At 48.3% G+C, this 12,585-nt stretch overlaps 1 protein-coding gene across 9 annotated transcripts in view; it reads left to right on the top strand.

Annotated features, from left to right (window-relative positions):
* The window catches only part of SEPTIN11 (septin 11), a 71,530-nt gene that overhangs the window by 40,631 nt on the left and 18,314 nt on the right, over nucleotides 1-12,585 (top strand). For all 9 annotated transcript variants that reach the window (XR_012587193.1, XR_012587194.1, XM_074588678.1 and 6 more), the window contains exons 6-9: nucleotides 1,581-1,677; nucleotides 3,494-3,662; nucleotides 8,354-8,486; nucleotides 9,366-9,553. Coding sequence is in view for 7 of the 9 variants with exons in the window: in XM_074588678.1 (XP_074444779.1) it covers nucleotides 1,581-1,677; nucleotides 3,494-3,662; nucleotides 8,354-8,486; nucleotides 9,366-9,553 (587 nt within the window). In the remaining 2 variants the exon portion in view is untranslated. The remainder of the gene's footprint in view (nucleotides 1-1,580; nucleotides 1,678-3,493; nucleotides 3,663-8,353; nucleotides 8,487-9,365; nucleotides 9,554-12,585) is intronic.

The following is a 12,585-nucleotide window of genomic DNA, read 5'->3' as shown; positions in this document are numbered from 1 at the left end:
AAATGATTCTCCTCTGAGCATTTTTTCCGTATCCTTTCTCTGTTGTGGCGTTCCCATCTCTGGAAAGGAAGAGGATGGGAGGCAGGGCCCCGATGCAGTCATGGCAAAGGCCTGGGGTTTGGGTTTCCTGTCCCAAACGACCACTTGTTTGCTTAGTGGGGGGTGATTCACTTCTGGCTTTGTTTTTGCTTTCCGGTGAGAGCAGGGGCATCAATGACGTTCCAGCTCTCCACAGGGCCAGTGGCCATCAGCTGCAAGGGCTCTGGCTTTCACCTCCTTCCCCTTCCTCTAGCGTTAGGAGTGGGATTTGAGGGCAGACAGGGGTGGGGTAGAGCAAATGTTTTAGTGGGGTTTACAGAGGGGAAACAACTGTTTCCCATGGGCCTGACTTGGAGCACAAGGGGAAGAACCTGAGCTCAGGGTTTCTGGCAGTGATGTGCATCATAGTAGCGCTGACAGGGCCCTTGGGGATTTCAGCAGGGCACGTAACGCCCAAGAGGACATGCCAACCCCAAAGCAAGTGCACTCAAAAGCAAGCGCAAGGATCGGGTGGAGTTATCTGTGGTTTTACAGGGAACCAAGGCATCAAGATTAAGCCATTGCCTTGCAAGTTGAAGGCTTTTTTGAGTTTCCCTGCACAACTGCTTGTAGATGGCCAATTGTCACATCCAGCTGGATATCAGACCCTCTCAAGCCTTGGTATTGCCTCTTTTCCCTGTCTCTGTTCTGTTTTCAACGGGGAGAAGCTGGCGTAGAGAAGGGACGTGGCTCTACCAGGCTGAAGTGTGTGTTTGCCTTCCTCTGGTGCAGCCCAGCTGCTAGGAAACTCCTTTGCCACTTAATTGCGTCTCCTCTGCCACTTGGCTTCTTCCCCTCCCACCCAGACTGTGACCACAGCTTGGCTGCCACTGCACCCGCTCCCAGAGCTTGCGCCCATCCCTTTTGGATGCTGTTAAGGCAGGGAGAGAGCACCGCAGGGGTGGGCTGGCAGCAGCAGCCGGCTCCCTCCTGGAAGCAGCCACGCTTCTGGGAGCAGATCCCAGATTGTCGCCACCACACCCGTGGAGAGACTGGGACGTAGCAGAGCTCGGTGACTCAGACGTGTCAGCCCAGGGCTGGGTCCATTCTGCTCTTCCCCTTGCTCACAGCTTTGCCCTTTTTAAGAGGAAGCATTAGCAGTTATTTCTAGCAGCAGAAACCCCCTGAATTTTTAGCCTATCTTCCTTGGGAGGAGGTGCTTTATTTTTTTCTTTTATTGTTTGATAGTTATTTTTCCTCAGTGTTCAAATTCAATTCCAGCTTGTAAGACTCCTGTGCTTAAGATAGTCATGCTTTGCAATTACATGAAAAATATGTACATCTCTTGTATTTGTAGGACTTCAGATTTTTGGACTCTTAGTCTGAGCAGGTTTCTCATCCAGATCGTCCTGTTGCTCTTTTTAAAACACCAGATAAATTGCAAAGGCGTTTAAGCAACTTAAATCCAGGACAGCTGCCACAGTAAACAGCTTTCTTGAGAAACAATCCCTGGCAAGGCAGCAACGGAAATCCCTAACCTTATTGTCCGTTTCCTTTTGTAGGTCCATCTTCCTTTTGCTGTGGTTGGCAGCACTGAAGAAGTGAAGATCGGCAATAAGATGGCAAAAGCGAGGCAGTACCCCTGGGGTGTTGTGCAGGGTATGTTACCGAAAGCACAAGTAAGACCTCGTCGTCCTGTCTCGTTCTGATGAAAGGTGCATTGATCTCTGGATGGTCCTTATCAAAATCTGTCTTGAGAAAGCAAGATCACAGCTCTAAGACTTCTCCTTAAAGTCATAGAATGTGTTGGCTTGGAAGGGACCTTTAAAGGTCATCTAGTCCAACCCCAGTCAGGGCTTTGCAACCTAGATCTAGACGTGGAGGGGGTTTGGCGGGAGGGTGATAGTGTCAACTGAGCCATTGGCTTTGGGAAAGAGCAGGGTAACCTTACGACGAGATATTAAATAACCAGCTTGAAGAACAAAAACTTAAATTTCCATTCTCTGTTCCTTATGCTTTCCTGCCAGCAAAAAAGCGTGAGCTTGGACAGCCGAATGATTTGGTTTTGACCTTGCACGTAAGCCTGAATGCAAACACATAGCTGGGGGATTTTTCGGGGAGGTTGGGAGGTGCTGCGCCCTCTCGACTTGAAGTGGGAACAGAACTAATTCAACACTGGCTACTTGGTATGTGTTGTCTCGGTATCGAAAACTGTGGATGTGCAGCAATCTCCCATAAAGTCAGCCAAAAGTTCCTTTCTGTTGGAGAGCAGAGTTTGGGTAGGGCTGTGTTTGCAACCCGGGGTGTGCTGAAGCTGCCAAAGGTAGGGCTGGTTCTTGCTTTCCCAACCAGTGCAGAGAAGTACAGGGTTCAGACAGCAATGGTCTGCTTGTGGCTTCAGCTCTGTATCCAGTTGGAGAATGGCCCCGCAAGCTGCAGGGGAACATTCGCTGGGCCATTCTGCAAAACTCACCGAGTTTTTTATCAATAATACAAGCTGACCCTGAAGCAGCTTCAGACTTACTGTCTTCAGTTGTGTACGCTAGAGGATATTACTGGGAATAACTCACGATTGGGAAAGAAGTTGATATGTTTGGGAAGTCTTGGACTTGACAAAGTATCCTGCTGGGTTCTTGCTGTTCCCAGGAAACTAGGACCAGATAGTCAAAAATGTGTTTAGTTGGGTACCAGAGAGGCTTTGAAGGTCCGAGCTGCCCCTTTGGAGGGACAGCTGCGCCGGTCTGAAGGGGAGCAGCTGGAGAGTTGTCTGTTTGCAAGAGATGCCTGCTGCTTCCCGCTGCATCCTAAAGCGGGAACTTCCACTCCTTGTCTTTAAGCGTACCCAAACTGTTTGCCCGCACTGAAGCGTGCAGCCGTCTGGCCGCAGGCCCTTCGCAGGCTGAACAGCTTGTTCAGCCAGGGGCTGACCGTGGCATGCCAGACCCAGCTCCGATTAGAAGTTGTTATGGGAAGCCATGTTATACTCTGTGTGCTGCCTCCCTTTGTTGCCAGGAGCAGGGGTTTAGGGCTCCTTAGTAAGGTTGGCTGGCATGAAAAGGGTACAGCATTGCTGGCAGGGTGTTCTCCTAACTTTTCCTTTCACCGCTGCTGCAAACTGAGACTTTGTTGCGCACCCGGGCCCCTGTTGGTGACTCGGATTTAGAGCGGATTTGGGTGGGAAGTGAAATCCTGTGTGCAAATGGATCATCCACCTTGTAGAAATGCATGGAGAGACAGGAGCTCTATGACAGATGGGCAGCACAGAGATCTTGCAAATTCAGCGTAAGGCCTCGAACTGGTGCCCTTGTGTTGGTGTGGGATGGTCTTGCCCCCAGTTCAGCAAGGCGTTTTGGGGCAGGCTGACTTGGAGTTCTGCTGGTGTGCCTGAAGAACTCTCAGGCCCGGGTGCAGGGAAAAGAGGGACCTGGCTTCTGGGTTTAATGTTCCCTCTGTGGATGCCCTGTCTTTTTTGCAGTTGAAAACGAAAATCACTGTGACTTTGTGAAGCTGCGGGAGATGCTGATCCGAGTGAACATGGAGGATTTGAGAGAGCAGACACACACCCGACACTACGAGCTGTACAGGCGCTGCAAACTTGAAGAGATGGGGTTCAAGGACACGGATCCAGACAGCAAGCCGTTCAGGTAGGAAAGCGTAACTCAGGCCTTGTACAACCAGAGGGACTGGAGAGTTTGGGCTTGCAGATGTTTGCAAGGATCAGGGAGGGAATAGCCATGGTCACTTAGAGCAGCTGAGATGTAAAGTCTGGCTGGGGAGGAGGACCTTGTGCAATGCAATCTTTCCCTCGGGGCCTAGGATTCGTACAGGAGAAGCACAAGAAAAGCTCAGGTGGGTGAGAAAGACAATTCTTGCATTAACACTTTGAAAATGTCTGCAATCCTGGAGCAGGGCCATACAGGTTTTCTAGAGTCCGCAAAATGTCACCAAGGTGCTTGAAGGTGATGTGTTTTGAGGGCAGAATGTGACCCGTTTCGGGTCAACCTGGAAAGTTTAGGAAGAAGCAGCGCGTGTCCATGGATCTATCCTGCACCCGGTTGCTTAAGTTGTATCAGTTTTCTTTGTGCCCTTCCCTACCATGGTAGATAGAAGCTGCTGGCCCTCATTCACAAGCGTGTGCCTTTCCTACCTGTTGTGCGTCAGCCAGTACTAAAAAGTGTCAAAAGGCTTGATTTTCTAAATACTCCTCCTGTCACTCAGTGTGAAGAGCAGTTCCTCGCTGGACTCTTCGGACCGATTTTGCTGTCCGTGTTTGAAACTGTCTGTTGCTGTACGCGGCCAAGAGGCTGCTGCAATGCAGAGCCTGTCATGCGCATCGGTACTGTTTCCTGGTTTCTTTGTGTCCTCAGCATCGTGGAAGGGGACGTGTTTTTGTAAGATGCGGTGAGAGAGTTGGCGGTAGTATAGTAGATCACGGCTTGTGGGCATGTCTGATTGGCAACAGTTAACATCAGTTAACCGTTTAACGTGTCATTTTTTCAAGTTGGGAGAATCTCATTTTGGGGTTGGGAAGCTGAATTTTTTTTTTTTCTTCTCTGCCCTTGTTTTCCTAAAACCTGTGAACTGTCCAGCCTTCAGTGAAGGTTATGCTTTTCTTCCTACTGGCACTACTATGAGCCTCATGGAGATGTGAGTGAATCTGCTGAATAGTGAGTTTCTTAATCGCTTCAGAAATCCCTCCTGAAACTTTTTGCTCTTAGAGGAGGGCAGGTTTTGAGATGGTCAGGCGATATGTTAGTGCCTCATTTCCTCCCCTGCAGACTCAACTGTGTTTTGCAGCCACCTTGCTCTGCTGCAAGTCAGGGCCACGTACCATTGACGGGCTTGAAAAGGGTAGCTGTGTCCATGCTGAGATGAAGGTGACCCACGTGCTGAGGTATAACCAGTTACCAAAGGGGAGATCCTGGGATAAATCTTCTTGTTGACTCTCCTAGAGCTTTTCACAGCCGCTCCAAGGTGCGTTGTGATCTGGTGCTTGACGTTTGGCTTATTACTAAACACAGAGTGTGTGCTGTCAGGCGGCTTTATTGGTCTGAAGCCCAAGTCATTAGCCAGGGACAACAGCTGTGTGGGAATTTGGGAGGGAGTGTTTGTTTTCTTCTTTCATTTCCTGTTTCCCATTCCTCCCCAACTTTTCCCCAATAATTGCACCCGCTGCCTTAGCATCCCACGCTCCTCTCTGCCCCAGGGGAAGGCAGTGGGAATCAAATGTGCATCCGTGTGGATTTACCCCCGTAACACGTGCGCGTGTCAGGAATTGGTGTGCCAGTCCGTGAGACTGCAGCCATGCTGCTGGCTTGTGCAGATCACCATGGACATGGTTCATCTCTGATCCTCAACCGGGGAAAGCCAGGTGGGCTCCAGGGCAGAAGGCAGAGCAGGGACCTTGTATTCGCGTTTCTGGAAAACAGCACCCCACGGCGAGCCAAGCAAGGTCTGCGCTACGGCACGGAGTTTGCATCAGTTCAGGGGTTTGTTTGTGACTGGTTGAGTTCATGGTAGCTGCATTTCTTTTGCAGCACAGAAACTCTGCTGGAATCAGTCAAGCCCGGTTCTGTTACCAAACCCGAGTGTGAAGCTTTATTGGATTTCCTTTCTGGAGAGCAATGGCTTAAGATGGGCTCAGCCCTTCCCTTTGAGGAATCTGAGGAATTTCCATTGCTTCCTGTACACGAGGCCTCTTTTGACCAAGCTATAAGTAGAAAGGAAATGAAAATGTACAGAATTTCTCCATCTGGTACGTGCTAGTTCAGAACTGTTCGCTCTGGGTGCCTCCTCCTTCCAATAAATAAACAAAACCTATGATCCCAAGCTGTTTGGCCGAGGGTGATGTATATCTGAAATGAGGAAAACAGTAGGTTTGGTTCTTTCTGCTCTTCCACTGAGACCAGGGATCAAAAGCATGCCTTTCCCCGGGGTCTGAGCCCTGGGAGCCACAGGGACCGCCGCTCTTCAGCCGGTTTGCATCAGCCAGGAGCAGGGAGCCTTTTGTACACCTCAGGGTGAGCGGGACAGGAGACCCCAGCAAACCGTTGGTGCTGTGTAGGCGCTTGCGCGGGGCGTGAGAAAGGGAGGCTGGTGATAGTTGAGACGCCCAACTTGCTGGCAGAACCCCCGCTGCTTGTCCCAGCTGCAGGAGGTGAGGAAGGAGCACGAGTGCCCCCGTAGGCATCCGCTCCTTGAAATGGGGTCCTCTCTTGCACAGAGATCCTTCTGCTGTCCTGTGTCTGTTGCGGACTGGTCTCTCTGGTTAACTTTCTCAAAACAGTTTGGGTTTTTTTTGGAGTAATATTATTTGCAAGGGCATCATTTGGTGTGTGGGTGTGTGTTGGGGAATCAAGTTACTCTTGTAATCTAGGTTTGTATGTTTGTATACTTAAAAAGCAAATTCCCGTGTCGTCTCTGTGTGTGAGAAGCTGCGGGGATCCCAGTTGGTTTGGACTGTTATTCCTTAGGGCTGTAAGTGTTTTTTTCATATGCAGCTGGGAGTTGCCGGGCCAGTTTCTCTGAGAACTTTGCTTCTCTGGAAGTCGGAGTCACTTCAGTAAAGAATTATGTTTGCTGGCTTTAGGTTAGTGGTAAGCTTTTAAGGCTGAAGCTGGGACAATTTCACAGCAAGCCCCTGCCACCCTCGCTCCTGCCAGCCTTTTCCTGCTTGCCTGTCACCCGGCATTGTGTTTTCGGAAATGAGCTTTGCAAGGAATTGTTTGCGATACAGGATACGATGAGCGGTGTGCAGTTTTCTGTGTCAGTCCGTAAGGCTCTGCTGCTCCCTAGTATAGTGTGTCACTAATTGCAGATTCGGGTTTTGCTCACTGAGCAGTGGAGGCTAATCTGCCCTCAGGGTTTCCCTAGGCTCTAGCCAGACTCTTGAGAAGGGTTTATGAATTTAAGTTTCAGTGTCCACAGTCAGAGGATTAAATCCCAGACTGAATTTTAGAGAGGTTTTGATGGAAGTCTTCTGGACTCTATCTGCTGTGAGCGCTCTGGTTCTTTATTTCTTTAGGAATCCAAAGGTGCTTCTTGCCCTGTACTCCCATGAAAAGATTTTTGTCGTTTTTAGAATCCGCATTTTTGCTTCCATGTGTGGGGAAGCTGGTGTGGTCAGCTGGAGTCGTGTGATTCCTCCAGGGTGGCGAGCGCTGTGCAAGAGCAGTTCTGGGCATCCTCGCTGTGGAGTGGTTTAGGAGGCAGCTGAAGTCCCCATCAATTAGCGGTGTTAAACCCAAGACTTGGATTTACCTGTCAGGTTTTGTTCCTGAGCTCAACGGTCCCCGCCCCGCAACCCCCCCAGAAAAAACAAGCAACAAAAATGCCACCAAAACCCACACCATGTGCCAGGAAAGGCAAATGAAATGCTTTGCTTCAACGGGATTAAGATGTTCCGCTAGCCCAGTGGTTAATGTGTTCCGTAGGTGCATGGGTGCAGTCTGTCTTTGTGATATCAGTGGAGTTTTTATTTAAAAAAAAAATGCCTTTTCAAAAAAGCATCTTGGGGAAAATAGTTGTCGTTCCCACACTATCATTGTGGCTGAAATATGCAAATCCATTTAAGGAATAAAATGAAAAGGAATTTGGCGTCAAGAGTTCTTAAGAGGCTGTGAAAATCTCAGAGGTGCGTGGACAACATATTTCATGTCCCAGATCTTTGCGGCGGTATCTCAGTGCTGGGGGAATAAAGGAATGCCAAGAAGTAGAGGGGGGAATAAAGGAATCCAGTAACGTGGTTATTTGGAGGAGGAATGCTGCTGCTTGTTCGCAAAGGCTGCCTTGACAGCTAGAAGAGAAAGGTTTCCAAAGTGGCTTTATTTAAGTAAAGCCCCTGATCTGAATCCATTAGCGATGAGTAGTGAAAATTAGTTTTACTCTATGCCGGTGTCATGCTTAATGAACTACACAAAGCAGGATTTCGCACTCAGATGTGCCCGTGTCTGTTCCACAAATGTTGCACTTCAAACGAAGAGTCTCAGGACAAACGGTGGGAGAAGGTGTGACTCAAACAGATCGCAAGCCGTGAGAGCATCAGGGGCTGCTGTAGACGCTTACGTAGCGGCCGTTTCTTTTCGAGGATAGTCATCCTGCCTGTTAAGTGATACTAAACAGCGTGCTCGTTTTCGCTTGCCACTTTGTCTCCCGCTGCTGCCACCTAGCAAGCTGGGTCTGGTTTTGGTGGAGGCGTTCATGCCTCTGTTGTAGTCAGGCACTTCTGACCACGTTTTGTGACGAAACAGTGCGGTAATATCGCCAAAGGCTGGAAACTCGTGACTGTCCTTGAAACGCCGCTCTGACTGTTTGGTTTTTTCTGTGTTTTTAACAGTCTCCAAGAGACTTATGAAGCAAAGAGGAACGAATTCCTGGGTGAGCTCCAGAAGAAGGAGGATGAAATGAGGCAAATGTTTGTCATGCGAGTGAAGGAGAAGGAAGCAGAGTTGAAGGAAGCAGAGAAAGATGTGAGTATATTGTAACTAGGAGGACTGTGTGTGAGGATTTAGGCTGGGGCTTTTCCAAGAGAGCCCTGGGAAGGTGAGCATCCAGATTCCAACATGAAGCCTGCAAAGGTGCTTGCTGTACATAAAAGAGCTTCAAGAAGCCGGTAAGAACTCAGTTCCCAGTCCTGCCGCGGACTTGTGCCGTGACCCTGTTACACAAGTCCTCTGCCACTTCTCTGTGCCTGTAAAATGGAGCGGGAGTATTCCCTGGTTTGGGGCAGCTGGAGGAGGATGTATGTTGTGGAGTGAGTGGGAGGTGCTGCAGGCTACGTACCTCACAGAGGCCAGCCGTGCTGTGCCATGGGTGTCCTCTCTGCTGTTTCACCCAAAGGAGAGAATATGTTTGCTACTCAAAGTAATGTTTGTTTGCAGTGGATCTTCAGCTAAGGTAGAGCCGGCGCTGCCCTTTAGCAGTCACAGCTATCTGGAGACTTTCAGTAAGCAGATGAGGACTTACCAGAGGGTAGTAAGTCCCACTCGGAGGTACAGAGAAGAGCCCCAGAGAAGAATAACACCCTGAATGGGTATATCCTCTTGCTTTGCACGAGCATGAGAGTGTCCGCTGTGTACAAAGCGATGAGGGACAGAACCATGAGGGTTTGGAAGTGTCCAGAGACCTGTCATTCCTACAGCGACTTAAATTCCCGCTATCTGTGTGTGCAAGTGTGTGTTAATTGCAGGGCTTTTCTCAAAGTCAGGCGTGCTTGGGACAGGCCAGTGACTTTTTAGGAATGCATTGAGGCCTCGGTGCCAGCGGAACCGCTTTGGGCATTGTTACCAGTAATTGGCATGAAACATTCTTCTCTTCCTGTCCAATTCTCATTGTCTCTGTCCCGGCAGCTTCACGAAAAGTTTGACCATCTAAAGAGGACTCACCAAGAAGAGAAGAAAAAAGTGGAAGACAAAAAGAAGGAACTTGAGGAAGAGCTGAACAACTTTCAGAAGAAGAAGGCAGCAGCTCAGCTATTACAGTCACAGGCTCAGCAGGCAGGTTCTCAACAAACCAAGAAAGACAAGGACAAGAAAAAGTAAGCGGATGTCACACACGTCCTTTGTAGGGATTATTCCAGTTTGGGAGGTTGTTTTTTATTTCTTGATGCATGTCTGTATTTGCTTTTCCCCATTACCAGACTGGAAACTGGGCTTTTATCAGCCTAATCAAATAAAATATTTTTTTCTAAAGGGTGGGCCAGGGACATGATCTTAATTTTTCTCTAGAAGAGTACCTTCGAGTTTTATGTCGAAGTCTGACTGGTATGGGAGAGCAATCAGATGGTGGGGGTTTGACCTGTGATGTGTCCGGCATCTTCTGGAACAGCTCTGAGATGTTCTGGGCTCAGATTTATCTGCCTGAGCCAAAATTATGAAGGGGGTCTCTACCCGTCCTTTCTTTCACCCAAGAGTAGTCTACAGTTCCCATTCCTTAAGGTTATAGTTGTAAGTAGAAGTAAATTAGAAACAAAAACTACCATGTTATTTTTACATGGGCAATGCTAGTGCCAAAAGTGAATACTTGGAAGCTTGCTTTAAAGACAAAAAGGTTGGGGTTTGTTTGTTTGTTTTAAAAAAACCAAACTGCTATGGTACCGCAATTGCAGGATTGCAGGTAAATGGCCTTTGTGGTTGTATGGAGTTGACATAATAAGCTAAGAAACGTGTACCTTTTAGTAAAGATAATGACACTGTTTTCTACTATTTTATATTTGTATGCTAGGAGTATAATCCTGTACCCTCCAGTACTTGCAGTAGGCACCAAGTGTATCTGCAGACAGAGTCTGTCCCATTGTCAGTATTTGGAGGCGAGATTTTCAGAGGTGCCCAGTTTGGACTTAATTCTGCTTCCATTGAAACTGGAGGAACATTGCCATTGACTCGGGCTCAGAGTTAAGTTACTGCAAAGCTCTGCTGAAAACCTTGAGCTCTAGATTGATCTAAATTGACGTAACCTTCTTGCAGCCTGTACTTGGAGATGGCTACGTTTAGCTTGCTGTTAGTGCAAGAGACCCCTATTTATTATATGATACCGGCTACTTCACTGTGCTTTAAGAACCAGGACGCAAGGTCCGCTTAACGCGATATGTACAGTGAAGCTGGACAGACCTTGCAGAGGTGAAGTAGACTGCGCACGGCTTGTTTGTGTAGCGCAGCAAGACAGGTTACTGGAACAGAGGCTGCCTTGAGGCCTCTTGTTGTAATTTCCATTCACTTTTCCATATCCAGTATGGGAATACTCATCCAAGTCCTTTCTGGGTTATCTGTGATAACGGCGCTAGTGGCTAACCGCGATCAGGAAAGCTGTGAAGATGGCTACGCAGCAAATCTCACAGGAAAATGCTTCTTTAACCCACACACAAACACGACAGTTCCACACTTCTTTCAATAGCTGATAGTGAAGGGGCGCATTCCGTAATAGAGTCTGTCAGAGTAACTTACTCGATTAACACTAAGCTGTCACTGTCAGAAGAACCAAATTCTAGTAGGGATGTGGTACAGACGCTGCTGTCTCCCTTACTAACCTGTGAACTTCACCCGGGTCTGAGCTGTCTTACAGCGTGAGCCTATGAGGTTCTGTTGTATTGCATATATACTAGTATATTTTTATACTTTGGGAAGTTACGCTGATGCTCACTGCATGTCCCCTGTCTCTGCCGCTGGTTTGGTACCGCTCACTTGTTGCTTCTGCCCCCGGCTTCCCCCAGGAAGGTGGGGAGGGCCTAGGGCTAGTTCCTCAGCTGTTGTACATCGATGTAGCTCCTATGGAGCCGTGCTGCTTTATGCTAACTGAGAACCTGGCCTTCGGCACCCGCTGAAATGCATAGAGTGCTTGTGCGCTGCATGCTCTGCTCGGGTAAAGAAATTGTTACAGACCCATCAGCGTCATGCTAACTGTAGAAACAATAAGCGTCGGCAGCTAGCGTCCAAGCATGCTGGAATACCGTCCTGCGACGATGCCTGTAAATAGGATAGGCTGAAACACCGGTCTTCTCTCACGTGAGAATTCAGACGTGGTGACCCGTTTCCTGAGAAGAATAGGAAATTTTCAAGACCCTTTTTCTTATCTCCAACAAAGTTGGAGTTTAGTATTTTAGTATATAGTTGGTAGTTTAGTATTTTTAAAAACTCTGCAGTCAGTTTTTTCACCTCTTAGATACGAGACCAGTGCAGTCTGTAATGGTCTGGGGAGTTTTGTAACTTTTGGTAGTCAGTGTTAGCTACTATTCGCTTCTGTGAAGTTGGCTGGCACATACGTGGTGGTGTGGGTGTGATATGTGGATGTTTCTAGCGACCGTGACAAACGCAGTTTCTGCTTTGCTGATGCATTCACAGAAATCCAGTCATGAGGAACATGCACGTGTTTTAGTGTGTCCTTTCAGTGTCGCTCCACACCAGGTGCCGTAACTGCTTCAGTTGTTCTTTAGTGTCTGAATTACTAATGGAGGCTTTAAAGGGAAATGCTGATGCTTCTGCCTTGTAGCACACCTTGGTTTTTCTAAAGGCTTTCAGTTTCTCCTTGCACTCTAACGAAAAGCTGCAGCTTGTGTAGGTAAGGCTCTCGCCCTTTCTCTGTGCTGACATGGACGGTGGTGATTCTTGTGCAGTTGCCAGAGGAAATCCTTGCCATGCACGATCCTCGTAGCCTCCCCAGAAAGTAATTTGCGGGAATGCTTTTTTTTTTTTTTTTTCCCCCCCTCAAGGTGGGATCAGATTTCTCTAACTTGGGCAACAGGGACTTTCCACTGGGCTGTGCGAGCCGGAGGGAAGGCTCAGGGTGAAATCTGCTGCTGGCCTAACTCCACGAGGGAGACCTTGGCCCTCTTGATTTCCAGACTACTCCTGCAGGAACAACTTGTCTTTTTATACCTTTTTATTTTTGTAATTCATTTCTCAGATTCCTGTAGCTTATGCTTTTTTCATCTACAATTGTTGCAGCTCTGGCCTGATGACAGAAGTGTGCTGTTTTCAGGACAGCCCATCAGTGTACCTCAGACACTTGTGTGACTGTAGAATAGACAGGTACTCAAGTACTTCCCTGAACGTGGGGCTGAGCATACATATCAAG

The sequence above is a fragment of the Larus michahellis genome, chromosome 5 (assembly GCF_964199755.1).
Source record: "Larus michahellis chromosome 5, bLarMic1.1, whole genome shotgun sequence".
Taxonomy (NCBI): Eukaryota; Metazoa; Chordata; class Aves; order Charadriiformes; family Laridae; genus Larus; species Larus michahellis.
This window is presented reverse-complemented; position numbering and strand designations above follow the sequence as displayed.